An 18517-nucleotide genomic window follows, 5' to 3' on the forward strand; every position below is an offset into this window, starting at 1 on the left:
CTTTAGGTGTTATCATAATTGCCTCTCTAACGGTTACTAATGCTGTTACGTAGAATATTTAAGCTATTTTACTGCTGTGGGCAAATATATATATATTTTCATTCTGGTCCTCCAGAATGAATTAAGACATACATAAATATTTGCCAATTCAAGCTTTCAGTGGGCAATAAGGAACTGTTTTTGCTTTATCTTAGTAAATAAGTAATTCCCTCATAGTCAACCCAATACAAGAAAATCAAATCAGGCCTGCTCTGTTGCCTCAAGTGTAGTTAAGTTCATCATTTTTGCTAAGGTTATACTGGTAATGCAATATACCATGGAAGAATCTAATATTCTGCCCAGGGTGAAGATTGGGTATGCCAGAGGATTAGTGTCAGGGTGCTTTATAGAAGTGAAACTTGATATACAGGCTGGAGACAGAGCTACAGAATCTCATTAAATTGCTGAATTGTTCATTACTGAGCACTCTCCCTTTAATAAAGTGCTCATTGACTTTGACAAATCCCCACCCCGTGTCTTAAAGGACAACAACAGTGCAGGAGGTGCCAGGAAAGGAAGAGGAAATTGGCCCAAATGATTGGGGGGGGGAGTATGTATTAGAGAAGCTTATGAGGAATATTACTCTTTGGTTACTATAGCACATTAATCGGTGTGACATTGGCAATGCCATATGTAGCCATGTTGTGTATGCACATGCATGCACAGGAATAACTCTGATTTAGTATTCCACCCCAAGGCATCATCCCCTGGCTGAGCTTCCAATAAGCATCGGCCAAAATTTTAATGGTGTATCTCCTCCTTTCGTTTCCCAAGGGCAGGACCCCTGGAGTGGATGGCAATATTGTCTAGGCATAAAGAATTCCTCCACTGTGTCACTGAAGCGATGACTCACCGCCAATGTAGATTCAGGTTCAGGTAGTTAGACGAAAAATATATATCTGACTTTTTGAACACTATTGAGGTCTGACTACGCATAGAAGTTATCTCAACTAAGCACTGAGCTGCAAGGAAAAGTCTTTCAGTATATAGTTCTGTATTTTCTTGTTTGCTGTGAAATATGCGCTTCTAGTAATAGTGAGGGTGATGAGGAGGGATGTTGATGATAATAAACAAGTTTGAAAAGTTTTAAGTGTTTTTGAACCAAAATGCCCTATGTGCATTTAACTAAATGAGCAGACTGAAAGCATTTTATTGATTAGATTTCATTTGCTTTCAATAAGAACGTTAAGGTCATTTTCTCCTTATTATCGCAGTCCATAGCAACCATGGGCAAAAGTTACCCTGTTGTGACTTTGCCCTGTGTTAAGCTTGGAGTCTGGGAGTGGGAACCATTTTGGGTGGGTGGGTGTGGATCCTTATTCCTTTCTCCACTACGCTCTACTGCCAATATTTAAGACCACATGCAATTGTTCTGATTCACAGGCTCAAAGGAGGGCTAGTGTGAGGGGTTTAATGCAGGGATACAATAGAAGGATGCCCAGAATGCCAGAGGGATCAGTTCTGGTGCTTTCTTAGAATAAAATGTAGACTTACAAACCAACCTGCAGAGCCTTGCTGCCTTTACAGACTCTGGACAGACACCGAAACAGCAAGCATTTGTCATGACTTGTCTGCACCCAGGAAAACATTTATGCATTAGTTATACATCAGTTTGGCCAGGGCCTCCCATTAGTTCACTTGCTGGCAGTTATCCAAGACTTACAGATAGCTCGCCTCTCTAGGCCAATAACCATGCATCCTACGCCCACAGATAGGCATAGCATCAAAGCAGGTCAATTAGCATTGGTTACTGATGTTAGCCTTTTATAAGTCCTAACCTGGTCCTTATGTATTTCTTTTAAGGACCATCTTTGCCCATAGTAACCTGTCAGTCTTAAAATTGGCATCAAAAGCCCTGGTCTCTGGTCCTGTGGATGGGTGCACTAGATTCCAGGGACAAGGGCCTTCAAGGCAGCGAGACTGCACTTAGGAGTTCTCTAATCATTTCTAGGATGCTGTTGAAGACCTGCTTTAAAAAATAATTCTGGAAGGCACTTTATGTCCCCCTCCCGATACATTAATGATAGGCAACTTATGTTCATTTCATTGTTGACCTATTTTTTTATAGTGTGAGTTATTTGTGTGTGCGAATGTGATATAAATAACTCTAAATAAAAAAAATATTAAAACTAACCACAAAGGAAGGATATCCAAATTCACTGATTTTTGTGAAAGATTTTTCTTTTCTTCCTTTTTAAGCAGGCTTTGAGGTCTTCCTGTAGATTCCTATATGAAAATCACTTTTCAAAATCTGAAACGACTACTTACCACTACCACTTGTGGGGAGGTAGGTCATCACAGCTCCAAGCTTCATTGAGAAGAAGGGAGTGATATATAAACAATAAAATAATAATGGTAATGATTATGATGAATCACTGCGGGCACATCAGTTTGACTCTTTCTGGTCATGTGACGATCATTTAGTTCTGCATCAGCGTGGTGGCATTTGACATACTGCCATTGATGCAGCAGTAAGAGACAGGGCTGTCGCGAAGAATTATTTGTCTATAGTACAAGTTCAACCCCTCCCTTATTGAGTTGCATCTGTAAGATTTCTAATTTACCCAGAAGTCGACACAAGTTTCTTGTTCTGTCCATATATTTACAATTTCAGACTTTCCTCCCTTTCCAAAGATCTCTCTCTCTCTCTGAAGAAGTGGGGGGGAAACAAGGCATATAGTTTAGTAAGGAAAAAGTGAAACTAATATGTGAAGAAGTAATTAGGAGAATCTGAATGTTGTAGCAGTGCTGGAGACTAGGAGAAGAATTGTGAAATCTAGCTATGTTAGAGACGGCTTGTCAACTTGAAAGCCACTCTGAAAGTGGATATATATGGGAGAAAACTCTGGGAGATAACAGATAGCAAGTGTGTGTGTGTAGTTGGGCTTTCCACTTTGAGGCTCATGTAATACAAAGCATTTTGTTGTGAACTTGGGCTCTAATAGAGAAGGGAGGATGCAGCCTAAGGGAGGAAAAACACATTTATGTCAGTCGGAAAGTTCTACAAAACAGCCTTGGTAATCATCTATCTGCCAAGACCTTAAGGAAAAGAAGAACCCAAATTGGCTGCTGCAACCTGCTGATCAGGAAATGCATGAATGTTCATGCAGCTACCATTACTGGCTCTAATCTCCTGCGGTGCTGAGCTGTAGTCCCTGCCTTGGCAGCTCATAATGTGCTCTGACTGTACATCTGAAATCGGATGTCTGATTATATAGTTATTGAAATGGAATAGAGAAGAAGAAAAGGGTAGTTTTATTGATAATGTTTTGTATCATGACCTTTCTCCAAGGATGCAATTTTAGCCACACAACAAGCCTGTGAGGGAGGTCAGGCTGAGAAACAGCGACTTGCCAAAGACTGCCCAATGACCATTCATAGCTGAGTAGTTTGAACAGGTATTCACTTCCAAACACAGCCAAAACACGCTGGACATAATAATCATTAAAAAGCAAAACAAAACTGGCCCTTGCAGGGCCTGATAACCTGTGTAGAAAAAACCTCAAAAGCCACAAATCAGAATTTATGGAGCTAAGGGAATGAAGTGACTAAGAAAAGTGGACGATGGCAGTCTGAGAAATTAGGTCCATGTGCAGGTCTTTCATCTGCTCTGATGGCTGTGTCCGGCTTCTCTGGACCCAGAGCTCAAGAACTGGTAATCTGTCGCTGGAGAGTTTATCTGTCCTTTTGATGTTGCAAGTTACCCACCTGTATTAGTATTTATTTAGTGATTTCCTCCGCCACACTCTTACCCTGTAAAATAAATACTTGAAACATATAGTTAACATTAACATTTTGTCCCTTAACCACAGATTCCATAGGCAACTAATAAATATAAGATATCGACATAAAATTACAACAATAAACGACAAAGTGCAGCAACCAACAAATTGCAGTTCAAAACTAGCCAATAGTATCAAGCTATTTCTAAAGCTGAAGAAGTAAGCAGCACGTTCTGTTTCTTTGTGAAGCTCATCAAGGAGGAGTCCAGTGGATGGACCAGAGGAGGGCAGTGGTATGCGGTGAAATTTTTCATAAGGGAACAGTTAGGGCCAGAGGTGCCAGCTTATGAGGGCAATGTGATGCATGTGACATTGTGACATGCTGACATCACACACGTGAGCACCGCGCCTCCCTCCCTAAGCCAGTCAGAAGCTTTCTGGGCTTTGCGAAGGAGGTGCCAGGGCTCTGACAGGATGCTGGAGTTTTCTGCCTCCTTCCAAAAACTGGATAGACTTTGGGAATATAGCAGAACAGATCTTGGACCCAACGGAGCCCCGCACCTCCCTCCCTATGCCAGGCAGAAGCTCCACTTTCTGTTGCGTTGCTCCCAAACAGAATCTGATATTGTTTTAAAAATACTAGCAAAAAGTGGGAATGTTTGTTAAAGTACAGTGGTACCTTGGGTTACATACGCTTCAGGTTACATACGCTTCAGGTTACAGGCTCCACTAACCCAGAAATAGTGCTTCAGATTAAGAACTTTGCTTCAGGATGAGAACAGTAATCACACGGTGGCAGCAAGAGGCCCCATTAGCTAAAGTGGTGCTTCAGGTTAAGAACAGTTTCAGGTTAAGAACAGACCTCCAGAACGAATTAAGTACTTAACCCGAGGTACCACTGTAGCTGTATTGCTGCTTACCTCGTGTGTTCACATCTATTTTTGACCTTTTTTATGCCGGTTAAAAAATTGCAATCTGCTCTGAGCTTGAGGAATGTTGGGTTGCTTGACATGCAGATAGGTTTGAGATGAATGTCCCTCATGATTGGTGTAGTGGCTGCTGATGTGGCAAAGACACCACTGTTTGCCTTGGAAGAAGCCCCTAGGGAGTTCTCTTCCAGGTAAATGGCTGCAGGTTCCCCAAATAGTTTCTGTTGATATAGGCAGGAGAAGCACCATCAGAAATTTGAGATTAAGGTGAAGGAAGCAAACTGGTTTGGAAAGAGACAGTGAAAAGACAGACATAACTGACATACGTGCAGAAACATTATAGATTTTGCCAAAATTATGGAAATGGCGATGGATGCTATTGAAGAGGAAGACTTCCCCTCTTACATCAGGGCACCAGTAGCCATTGGAGACTTTGCTAGGACCAACTTACACCTCTACCCAGCAACCTACAGCAGGTGGTCACTGCCAGCCATTCAAAAACTGAGTCTGTGGGATGAGAAACTGGAAAGACTGCTTCACAAAAGATAGAAGGATATTCCACTATATAGAAGGATCTGGCAACTTCTGTTTCAGTGTATCTGAAGAAGTGTGCATGCACACGAAAGCTCATACCAAGAACTAACTTAGTTGGTCTTTAAGGTGCTACTGGAAGGAAAAAAAATTTTTTGTCGCAAAAGATAATTTGCTATGGTGCTCTCCAGCCTTAAACAGCTGCTATACCCCATTCTGTCAGTAGTTAGAACAATGTGGAATTGCCCTTTGCATGTCCTACAGTAATTTCCACTGGTTGCGATCCAGTTGAGCCTCTTTAAATCCCACTGATTTCTGTAAGGGAGCGGGAAAGGCATACTATTTACCATAGGAATTAAAGGGCCTTTAAAAAAATGTTTAGCTTTGACTGGGTTGTGCCCATCTTATAATAGCTTCATTGCATGGACACTCCTGTGAGAAGTAGATGTGGATAGGATGTAGAATTGTTTGTATATAAAAGGACATGGAAAGGTGGGTTCACTTAATTGACTGTGTACAGAATGCATATAAAATTATGGGATGTGAATATCTTTCAGCATCAGCCTTCTTACGCTTGCCCTTCTTTGGGTAGAAATGATACAAATTAATCTCTGCTGCTAAGCCTCCTTTTGTTTTGCTGCATTGACCTGAATGCTGATATACTGTAGAGGTGTATGATTGGCCAAATATCTGATGCAGCTCAAGAACACAAAGTAAAGGGTCTTGCTGCTCGCCACTTGAAATACCTACTCTGTTCAGCAGTACAAAAAGGTTTTCTTTGATTTATGTTTTTCGTGTTTTTATTTCAATAGCTGCTGGAATCTCAGGGAACCATGTGGTCAAATTATGCAGAGCTGTGCGAAAGAGTTTAGGAGTTGAGACTTGAGTGGTTTAGGTATAACTGGCATATTATGGGCCTCTTTAATGAAAATTAGTTCTGATTTGACTTGTTTTAAGGTTGTAAGCCATGCAAATAAAATTTAAGCAATTTAAGCTTATATATTTGTGTGCCTACGTATAAAATTGCAAATTTTGGATTGGATGCAACCTAACCAAATGCTTAAATATTAGTATGTTGAACAAAATTGCTGACTTCTAATTGGGTTAAGAAATGATCTTTGCCTTGAGTTCTTCCAAAGATGGAAAGCAGTGTAAATGTGCGTATTTAAAACTGGGTATGACAATAAATTGGTTAGGAGGAAATATTTAGAAAAGACCTTTGCCCATCAATTATTGCTGCTGTTATTCCACACACCCTCCCTACAGAAAACCCTCCTGTCACTGTGAAGGTTGTTAGCTATAATAAACTGCCCTGCTAATCAAACAGTACTGAAAGGTGAGGTCATTGCAAATCTTCAGTCATTTTGCGCCTTTTCAAGAGTGAATTTTGTTAAAATTATGCTGAATACACACTTAAAGCCTCCACTTGGAGGAAGGGGGTGGGGGAAACCCTACCTGTGTTTTATAACTCTGCACTGTCAGAACTCATAATAAGTCAAATATTCTTTCTGAGGTACTCATAAGGGGGGGGGGGACCTGTAAATTTAAGAGTAATTTCAGATTGTAAATGAAAAAGAGAGGCACGACTGTTCATTTGCACCAATCATGCCTTCCTTTCATCTGCTCTGATTAGGCCTGGTGCGGTTTCATCAAACTACTCCATCACTGAGCTGTCACTCCAGCCGTCTGTTGATTGAAAACAATCAGGGCTCTGATGGCACAATTATTCTGACCCTTTAACTAGAGGCTGCTGTGATAATGAAAGGTTGATTATGATAGTTTGTGCCTCTTTCAGTTTGCCAAGAAGGTTAATTTGGGCATCAGACGGATGTTTAATGGGCGCTTGCTGGCTACACTGAGGTAAATGAGAACGTGCAGCCTTAGATATTGCACGGATATAGTTTGGCTGTCAATCATTGTCATTTTGAGTTTGTGCCTTGCACTCAGGAAATCGCATTTTATTTTTTTTCCTTGAGATTTAATTTATTCTGTGCCCTGAGGAAGTTCTTTCACTCTATGACCTTCGCTTTAGCTTTCTCTGCCTTTTTTTTGCTTCCAATCTTCCCCTCAGATTGTGCTCAAAGGCACAACAGATTGAGCAGAACACTCCTTTTAATTTTCTCTTCAGCTTAGCATAGTTGTTTATCACCTGTGTCTAACGTATTTTTACTTACACACACACACACACACACACACACACACACACTGTGGAATAAGAATGTAGAAAATTAATCTGACCATATTTTAAATAACTGCATGTCTCATAGGATGTTGTTAAGGCTGTGTGAGGTGGTGTGTAAATGTGTGTGTGTGTGTTTTTCTAAAGCAGGCCGAGGCAGTGTGGAAATGCTAGCTGAGAGAAGAGGCAGGACAACATGGTAGCTGTCTTCACCCAGTTTGCACCCATGGTTTGTTGCGTTGCTGGCTGCCATTGCTTATGATACAATGCAATGTAGTTTTAGTATGTTGATCTTGGAAGATCCTGCCCTTGTACGTGAAATAGTATGCAGGTGACCTTCAGCCTGATCAGCAGGTGTGCTTTTTATAATAATTGCAGCTCCACTCCATCAAATCTAATCTGGACACAACTAGTTCCCATTGAAATCAATGGAACTAAAGTCATGATTGGGTTGTTCCATTGTCTTCAATGGGAACTCAGTGCTATGGACTTTTTCTGCATCCAATGCAGCTACCAGATAATCATAGGGTTTGTTTCATGGTTGTACAATAACTGCATTCATAATGTTGCATGAAAATGTTGCAGGTAGATACACTAATTTGCTTCTATTTACTACCTATTTTTTCCCCATTTTTAGCTCATCGAAAAAGAAACTCTCTTTAGGTCATGGAAAATTATAATGATTCCAAGCTCTTTGGCTTCTCCAGTGCTTTGTGCTTCTCGCAATATATTCCAGTTTACACATATCTAGTAGTAGGAAAGTAAAGTGTAGTTGATTATGCACACATGCACAAGGCTTTTACAAACAGGCAAGGACACAACTGAGAACAGGGCACACCTGAACTTCAGAACATGGCCATAGTCTCCTTTTTTCTGTATTCTAACAGATTGATTTCCAATATGATATATGCTTTTTAGTCATTGTGGAATGTTGTACCATTTGTTGTGTTTTGTCATGCAGGGTAACTCTCCCTTGTGTGTTCAGAAAAACATCAGTGAGCTAAAAGCCAACACAGCTCTGTTATCATACATAAACTCTACTGATAGTCGTAATTGTTTTAGGAAAGATGAAGGGATGTTTTTATGTATGCATCTGATGAAATTTGGGAGTATAATTTGTTGTTGATAAGGCAATGCAAATGTACAGTACTTTTAGGAATGCAAGCAGTCTCGCACTGAATTGTGGCTAATGCAGACAACTTCATATCCCCCCCCCCTTTCCCTTCTAGCTAGCTGTGAGGTGGCTAGAACACAATTGCCGTTACCAATACATGGATGAACTTCTCCAGCATGTTCGGTTTGGGCTTATGGACGTGGACACCTTGCATACAGTAGCCCTCTCTCACCCTCTTGTCCAAGCTAGTGAAACTGCAACAGCACTGATCAATGAGGCCTTGGTATATCACCAGAGTATCTATGCACAGCCAATATGGCAGACCAGAAGGACAAAACCTCGCTTCCAGTCAGACACTCTTTACATCATTGGGGGGAAGAAACGGGAGATCTGCAAAGTTAAAGAACTTCGATACTTCAATCCTGTAGACCAGGATAACGTTTATATAGCAGGGATTGCAAACTGGAGTGAGCTGGCTCCCATGCCGGTAGGAAGAAGCCACCACTGTGTTGCTGTAATGGGAGATTTCCTTTTCGTAGCAGGTGGCGAAGTTGAGCATGCCACCGGCCGCACTTGTGCAGTACGGACTGCTTGTAGATACAACCCTCGAAACAATTCTTGGGCTGAAATAGGTCCAATGAAGAACTGCCGGGAACATTTTGTGTTGGGAGCTGTGGACGAATACCTCTATGCAGTCGGAGGTAGAAATGAGCTACGTCAAGTGCTGCCTACGGTGGAGCGCTACTGCCCTAAGAAGAACAAATGGACTTTCGTTCAATCCTTTGACAGATCCCTTTCCTGTCATGCGGGATATGTTGTGGATGGTCTCCTTTGGATATCAGGTAGAAAATGTTTCATTTGAGCCATTTGCGTGATGACAAAACACTGTCAGTGGTGTGTGGGTTTTAGGAAACTTGTCTTCGAGAAGACGGGTCTAGCTTTCATTCACCAAAGGCCAAAGTTTAAGAAACCAAGTTAGGATGCAGAAAGGGGTGGAAGAGTTAGTATAGTGATTAAGAACCACAAGTAGTAAACATGAAGGGAAGTGCAGCTAAAGGAAGGGGGATATAATCAAGGTGCAGCGTTTTGTTTTGAAAAAGAACAGTTAAAATTGAAATTAAAAAAGCTTTATACTGGGACTTTTGGGTAGGGAGAAAATGTTTGTATACTTACATCCTTGATGTAAATATGATTACTATGCACACATTTTTTTATACAGCTCAGCAGAAGAATGATGGCACTGAGGAAAGCCATGGTTTAGAATAAATTGAAGTATAAGAAAGTAAATAACAACAAAAGTGAACTAAACACATAGTTGTATTGGGGAAGAAAGATAGTGAACTTAGGAATGGGAGTATTGTTGCCAAAAGTGAGAATGTTTTATACATATTTCTAAGTATTGTATAGAAAAGGAATATTGAAATAACACTCATATCCATAAAGTTGGTCGGTTTTAAATTTAGAGTTGGGGCGATACTTTTGGTGTGTCTTTCTCTTGGGGGATTTTTCAGCCCCCCTTAGTTTCTGAAGATGCTGCTAGGGAAATGGAGTCTAAGGCTTTTTATGGATGTTCTCTCCTCCCTTTGTATTGCACAGTAATAACAGAGATGTTAGAAATGCATTCTGTAGTTATGTTCTGCACCTGTTGACTGGTAATTTTGAGGTTTTATAGAATGCTAAATTTTGCAGTTTCTGAAAAGTGTTTGATCTGGCTAGCTCACAAAGAGATGCATACTTTTCATGCTTTCAGTTTTCAAGCAAAATAGCCTTGAAATGCACCAGAACCATTATGGTTTTGTGTTTAATGATCTTTTTCTGAATGAGGAAATATATTGGTTAGGGCTAGACCATTTCTTCTTCTTTCAGGGTTTAGAATGATGTTATAGTTCATATTGCAGCGCCTGAAAGGAAGAAGAAAATGCTCTAAGTCTAACTGGTATATTTTGCAGGACATTCGATTTCTCCTCCTCTCACTGCTGTCTTTACACTTTGGCAAACTTTATAAAGGCCGCAAGCTCCAATTCTTTACCTCTCTCCTAATCTGTAAACAAGCTAAGATTCCGCATGAGGTTGGGTGGGCAGGAAGGGGTGTGTGCATATGTGTCAGAGTGTGAGAGAAAATTCTTTGTAGATGAAGTTGATGGGACTAAATTGGCTTAAATCCAAGTATGTCAAGCTAGCTCATTCTAGGATAATTAAATTGAAGAATTTCCCAAGTCTCCTGAAGCTTCTGCAGCATCAGTAGTCACCCTGAACTGCTGATATGCAAACAGCACAAGCTCTTTGTTGTTTAACCAGCACTGTGTTATCCGAAACAAATTTTGGTGTATAATTATATGGGAATTTATAGTCAGTGTAGCTGAAAGATGTATGTCAGTGCCATATACAGTGGTACCTCGGGTTACAGATGCTTCAGGTTACAGACACTTCAGGTTACAGACTCCACTAACCCAGAAATAATACCTTGGGTTAAGAACTTTGCTTCAGGGTGAGAACAGAAATCGCGCTGCGGCGGCACAGCGGCAGCAGGAGGCCCCATTAGCTAAAGTGGTACCTCAGGTTAAGAACAGTTTCAAGTTAAGAACGGACCTGCAGAACGAATTAAGCTCTTAACCCAAGGTACCACTGTGTACACCTGGCTGTGGCAGGATCTACTTAACCCCAAAAGAACCCCCAATACATTATTCTCTCTCAAAATTCTGGGTTCAAGGTCTTTCTAATCAAAATGTCGTGTTTTCTTTCGTCTTTGTTACGTTTAAACAAAACGCCGAAGGTTTACATTTCATAATAATGGCTTACAGTATGAGATACACGAGATGACAGGGGAAAGCATTGCTAAAAGTGCAACTATTCCAAGGGTCTGTCTGGTCCTGCAGCCCCTTTCACAAGTGGCTAGACAAATGCTCCAAGGGAGCTAGTTGAGCATGCCGTGAAAGGGCCCCCTCCTGTCGACCGGCATGCGGGAAAATACTTGACGTTCCTTTTCACTACCTTGCTAATGGACATGGCGAGAATGCTAATTCTGTTCCTCATATTAGGTCAAGGTTTCCATGTTTTAAAAGACATTTGCCAATTGGGAGTATGAGAGCACACATCCCTCCCCCCCACACTTGCATTATGCATTAATACAACAGGCACAATATATGATCCCCGTCAGCTTCCTCCTCTGTGTTGCACTTAGGGAATTCAGTAGGAAGGATGGGGACAAAGCTGGAATCAGTGGCTTCCACCTGCCATTGGCTTTGGCTCCACCTCCTGTTCTCCCCTAGAGGGATGCGGGTGGCGCTGTGGGTAAAACCTCAGTGCCTAGGACTTGCTGATCGTATGGTCGGCGGTTCGAATCCCCGCGGCGGGGTGAGCTCCTGTCGTTCGGTCCCAGCTCCTGCCCACCTAGCAGTTCGAAAGCACTCTTAAGTGCAAGTAGATAAATAGGGACCGCTTTATAGCGGGAAGGTAAACAGCATTTCCGTGTGCTGCGCTGGTGCCGGTTCACCGGAGCAGCGTCGTCACGCTGGCCACGTGACCCGGAAGTGTCTTCGGACGGCGCCGGCTCATGGCCTCTACAGCGAGATGAGCACGCAACCCTAGAGTCGGACACGACTGGCCCGTACGGGCAGGGGTACCTTTACCTTTTACCTGTTCTCCCCACCTGTCCCAATGGGTACCAGCCACCACTGCTTATATGTTTGAAAGCAACAGCAGATATTTGCTTATTATTCAGGATCCAGACTTCTTCCCTCAAGGAATGTTTTTGCTTTTCCATCCAAGGAGACCACATTTTCCCAGCACTCACACTGCAATGGGGGAAAACGCTTCTTTTGACAACCAAAGCGGGGATCTTGGGGATTTCGAAAGTTGTGGCATCACTGGTGACTAGCAACACATCTATCCCCTCTTCCTCAGTCCGTCTCCTTTCCCATTTCATGAAATTGCATAGGAAAGGCTTTCATGAATCGTATCTTTCATCTCAAGCTATTTTAAAAATTTTTAGTTGATTATTACATTGATATTCCATTGTTCTTATAAAAAGCTAAATGTGGTGCACTTCTCTCCCCATTTTGCCCTTAGAACAGTCCTGCGAGGAAGGCTGGGCAGAGACAGCAACTAGCCCAAAGTTAGTTGCTGAGGGGAGATTTGAACCCTGGTCTCGCAGTCCTAGTTCAAGACTCTAACCCAGGGTTTCCCAAACTTGGATCCCCAACTGTTTTTGGACTACAACTCCCATCATCCCTGACCAATGGTCCTGCTAGCTAGATGGGAGTTGTAGTCCAAAAACAGCTGGAGTTTGGGAAACCCTGTTCTAACCAGTGCACCACATTCAGAAACGGATTGTCCATTATTACAGTCAATGCATTTCTGACCGTTGGATACAAACACCAGAGCACGGATATTCCTACAAGTTTCCACAGTATAATTTTGGCCACAGTTGCAGACAGAATGTGAGCCTAGATTGAACCTGGCTTTGACCTAGCAAAGCACTTAATTTACACCCTTATTTTCTCTTGTAAAAAGCTGCCCTCCCTCTTGTCATGCCTTCAGTCCATCAGATATCATGCTATATAGTGCTAGTACAGGGGTGGAGAATCTCTAGCCCATGGGCTAATTATGGTCCACCAGGGGGTCCAATTTGGGCCACAAGGACTTGTCCCACAAACTACATCCAGCAGGAGGGCAGGGTTCCATTTTGCCTTGCTGTGCAAATAGGTTACAGCAAAACAGGATTAAGCACCCCAACTACCAACTGAAGAACAGGGGCTAAATTCTGATTAGAGACAGGAGGTTTATGGAAATTTTGAAGACATGGGAAGGTGGTATCTGTCCCCCACCCTTAGTTTTTTCTCAAAGAAAAAACAACATTTGGAAAAAAAATGTGGTACTTTTTGGAGCAATTTACATATAGAAAGTTATTTTGTTACTTGAGAGACAAAAATGATTCCCCACTGCTGTGCTAGTCCAAGTATAGCATGACAAATCATACATTTTTTAGTGCTATGGTGCAGTTTGATGAGCTTTGAAAAAGCAGGTCTGAAAGATTTTCCACACGAAATTAAGCAACTGTTCCTAATACTTCCACAACAAATAGATGAAAAGGCACACACACTGAAATTCAGCTGATGGCCGGTTCAAAAATAGGTAGGGAAATGACCCATCCACACATAGTTTGGTTGCCAAGAGGAAGTTATAGTGGTGGTGAAGGTTCAATGGCATTCAGAAACAAAGGAACACAAACAACTGAAGCAGGATACTGTACTATTTGCAGAGGCTAGGAATGAATGCCGTGGAATGGTATACTCTGTAAACAACACATTTCATGGCATCAGAGACAGGATTCTGGTCTGAATAGATCACTAATCCAACACAGCGAAGTTCTTTTCATGAGGTGCATTATTTATCCCAGTAGTTGTATATAAATTCAGCCAGTAATCAGCGAGCCAACAAAATCACAATCGCTTACTGATACATTTTTCTCCTCCTGCATTTGAAATCCTATGAGCTATTTACAGGTTGCTTGACTTCTAAAAGACTTTATTATAGACTTTATTTTTAAACACACCCGGATATCATCTCCACTGATATTATCATTCTCCTTTTGGAAAGCAGCACAGGGAAGTAAAAGCAATTGCCTTTTGATTGTCCCATTTTATGATGGAAAAGCATCACTTTTTCTGGTACCATTTAAACTTTTATTTTTCTGCTATTTTTTTCAAAAGACATTTTATACCTATTCCTCCATTGCCTAGAGTATTCTTAAAATGGTCGTTTGTGGGGGGCATTATGGGCTTGTTAAATTTAAATTTTGTTAGGTTGCTTTTTATATCTATATAAAAAAAGAACAACAGCCCTGAAACTTTTTCACTGTAGCACTTCAAAGTTAGGATAAACTTGGTTTTTTGAAAATTGATGCTGATAAGAAATGGCATAGTTAATGGCAGATGAATCTATAGAAAGCTGTTAAGGTGCATATTCCTCCCCTGGGGAGAAGGTGGCGGTTAAGGGGAGATGGGGGAGAGGAGAGAGAACAAAACTGCCAATCTATAAAATATACTTGTTGGCAGAGAATCTTCCTGCAAATGCGGTGATTGCAGGGGGGCAGTGGAACAGCATGAGGCAGCCTAACCTAAGAGCAGTCAAATCAGCTTGATGACTTTCAAAGCCAGGAATTCTGCTGGAGGCAAGGGTATTTGATCTGAGGGGGGAAGGGAGGATTAAAACATATAGAGGCTGTGCTATTAATTCCAGGTCTATTTTTCTGTCGTCAAATCTGTATGTAAATCCATAGCATCTCATTTTGGCAAATGAATCTTTTTTTAAAAGGGGGGGGGTGCAGAAAGAAGGCAAAGGGAACGTAATGGCTTTAAGGTGTAGGTATGTGTGTGCACGTGAGAAAAATTAAACATGCGGAGGGGAAACATCCCCAGTACCAAGAAATGAATGCACGTTTTATGCTTCCACGCCAATGTTAAGACCCAGCCGGACAAACGTCTATGGCGAAAGTATCCTTTGAATTTGCATGATTCTTGTGCTGTGGACACGCTTATATAGCACGTATTTTAGTACAGATCATCGGTTGGGTTGAGAGGAGCTGGATTTTAGTTACCCATCATTTTGAAATGAAAATACCTTGCACCTTTCTGTCAGCCTGCTTGTCCTTCTGCTTCTCTGTTTCCACACTCTTTCCTGTCTCTCCGGCCCCATAACCCAACCCAACCCATCATGCATAAAAAGGCCTCTCCATTCCTGGAATGAACAGCACGGATAGTCTTACTGGGAACAGTGACACAGGCAGAAAGTGTCGTGCCCCCCCCCCACTTCCTGTGTGCTATGGTCCCACTACTGGTCACCTCTCTACTTACCTTAAAAAGAGAGAGAAAAGAAATGCGACCACAATTTCTCATCTAATCATTCTGATCTGATTGAGCTTTGAGGTTGCAATGAAACAGATTTCTAGATTTCCTTGCATTTCTGTAAAAAGTACAAAGCTCCTCCTTTCCCAACTTTTAATTCACACTCCTCGTCCCTCCCTTTCGGCACACTTTCATTTCACTCTCTTTCATCCTCGTAGCTGTTACTTGAAATTCCAACTTTGCAATTTAAGTGTAGTTTTCCAGGTAATGGGATCCACAGGAAAATACTACTTACCTCTTTAGGGAAGCACCAGTGCAGCCTAGTGCAGCTGCAGGAGCTGGTGAGGGCGCGAGAGGTATGCTGCCAAAATCTTAGCTTCAAATGGGCCAATCATGGCCTTTGTGGGGGGAGAGGGTAGGTCTTCAGCAGCGGACCAGCTGAACGTAGTATTCACTCTGGTCCGCCGCCACTGCATTTAAGCTGGCTGCACTTTGAGCCAGAGCAGTTGGCAATCCATTCCTCCCTGTTTGGCTCTGCGTATGTAGGCACGACCTTGTTGTGGAGTTCAATCAGTCACCATATTCGGGGCCAGGGAGAAATTTGCCTGTACACAAATTGGGCCCCTTTGGGTTTTTGACTTCCTCATAGCAACTGCCACAACTTTAGTGGAGGGGGGGGGAGGCATTGGGTTGGATCCTCAGTCTAACTTGAAGGATGAGGGAACCCTCCCTTTTGCTATGTCAAAATCTCAGGATACCCTGGTAAAGGGGTCTGGGTTGAAGATTCTGGCCAAAGGTCCAGACGGAAGCAGATGGGCCATAGGACTTCCATCTGGTGGCCTTGGAGGGGTCACCCTTAACCTAGGACTGACCCTTGTGAATAATAATCTAGTAGTTGGGCTGAATGATTCAGGATACATACCCAGTGGCTATGCCAAAGCCTTCTGTCATCTGTAGTGGCCAGTTAAATTCCAAGATCTTGTCATGTTCTTTTGTTGTTCCTAAGTTACTACCTCTTCCTAGCTCTCGAGACACGATGCGCATGGGCCCGCAAATGGTGACACGTAAGTGTACCAAATAGGCTACACCTGATTTGTCTCAGTACATGTTTGTGACAAACAGTGGGAATGGAGAAAAAGCTGTGCCCTTCCTAAAATTAATTTACATGGGGACAATGAGAAATTACCTTATACCAGCAGACATTGTGCAATTTCCTCCTCTAATGTTCACTAGCATTCTGCAACATCACAGAAGTTCAGTCAGCAGGATAGGTGGCTACAGATGACATTGTTTTTAGCATATATTATAATTAGATGTATTTTTATCCTGACACTTCTCCAAGGTTATGGTACTGTAGAGGGTCGCCCCACCCTAATATAATATACCTTGAATTTAATCTTAGGACAGCCCTATTCTTCCAGATGTCTTGCATATATTTGTGTCATCGTGCAACATATTACTGCTGTCCTTACTTTAACTGTGTTTGTTCAGAGGACCTCTCTCAGCAGAAGAAACAGAACGGTGACCTTCAGGTACCCTTCAGTATTCAAAGGGTGAAACTTATTTTGCCTAGTTGTGGTTTGTGGCACATGAACCAACATGGGCATATTGTTAACTTGCCACTGGAGAAATAAGGATGTTGGAAAGTGAAACTTGACAAATTCATTTTTGCATGTAGCATGGAAAAAATTGCAGTATGCTTCCTAATGGTAGATAATTTGCTTTAATGCACTCCCAACTGTGTTTAATGTTCGTGTAACACTGTAAACATCTGTTACAGGAGGAGTAACAAATACTGCACAATATCAGAACAGGCTAATGGTGTATGATCCTTCACAAGTAAGTTTATATATTACAAGTATTTATTTAAACACAAAGAATGCAAAGTATGTGAGTAAATGCACTATCAAATGAGTAAAGCATCTCATTCCAAACAACAATAGCTTAGATGAGGATATAAAAGCGCAGCTCCTGTGCATTGGCAGATCCTGGTAGGCCTTAAGAGAGCCCTGTTTTCCCTTGCTCTTTAGTATGCAAGGAAGCAGCTCACCAGGACAGTCTGGAAATAGGTGACCCATATGTGTCTTAATATCCACCATCCAGCCGTCTCGGTCCCTGCAATGTATGTTACTTGAGCGCTGAAGCTCATGGTGAAGGAAGATACAGGAAGTTTATGCAAAACCTGTATTCCAGTCTGCCTTAGCACTGATGAGAGATGGGTATCCTTGATCCCTATGATCCTGCCATCAGTTAGTGCGGCATCCTTATTGTGAGGCAAATATCATGACCTTGGTATCTATTTGTATAAGTTAATAGTTGGAAATGTAAAGACTCCTGCTGATATTAGCATCTTTCCCAGCCCAGCTCATTGGGATTTCCCAGCTGAGAAGCCTGAAGTTGAACCTTGGATTATTTAAGTGAGCCAAGTCAACCCCTGGGCCTCTTGCACTTAGAACTATTAATCATTTTTTTAAAGTGCCACAAATAATGTTAACAGGCTGAAAGCTGGTGAAACTAACGGTTCTATGTATGCATATACACCTATCACTTCATTTTCAGAGGCAGGTTCTAGTGGAATGTCAGATGCTAGGAACAAGTAACGTAAATAGTTGTCAGTTTCATGCTTTCAGAGGTATCTTGCAGGTTACTGATGACCCTTGAATCTGATCTAGAAAGGTAGTTCTTAACATTATGAACTATGCATATGTGGTGGCACTTGAGATACCTATAAATAAGTAAACATACTTAAGAAACAACCCATCCAAGCAGAAGTTTTAAAAGTCAGTGTATTATCCGTCATAGGAATCTGCATTATAAGCCAGATCACACTATTTGTCCATCTCAACTGTCCCAAACACATTTTAGGAAGGCTGTAATTCTTAAAACACAAAAGCCACAGTCCAACTTAGACTTAAGTGTTCTGATGCCTGTTGAGATCAGTGGGGTTATGTACACTTAGCTATGTTTTGGAATGTAGCCAAGTGTATATTAGTGCAACTTTCTGAGGAACCTTTAGACCAGATTCTTAATCATTCAGTTAATATTCTTCTCCTAATGAAATAAAAACCAGTTAAAAGAACCTAACAACACATAACAGGTAAAGGCAGTTCCGTATCTTGTTCTTCTCCTTGTGTCGTGGTTGGAACAGTGTTCTGAAA

At 41.8% G+C, this 18517-nt stretch overlaps 1 protein-coding gene across 2 annotated transcripts in view; it reads left to right on the forward strand.

Moving 5' to 3' along the window:
- Window positions 1–18517, forward strand: part of KLHL32 (kelch like family member 32) — a 66754-nt gene that overhangs the window by 41211 nt on the left and 7026 nt on the right. For both annotated transcript variants that reach the window (XM_083608366.1, XM_083608367.1), the window contains 2 exons: window positions 8630–9356; window positions 17140–17198. In XM_083608366.1, the coding sequence (XP_083464492.1) occupies window positions 8630–9356; window positions 17140–17198 (786 nt within the window). The remainder of the gene's footprint in view (window positions 1–8629; window positions 9357–17139; window positions 17199–18517) is intronic.

The sequence above is a fragment of the Podarcis filfolensis genome, assembly GCF_964270895.1.
Source record: "Podarcis filfolensis genome assembly, chromosome: 3".
Lineage (NCBI taxonomy): Eukaryota > Metazoa > Chordata > Lepidosauria > Squamata > Lacertidae > Podarcis > Podarcis filfolensis.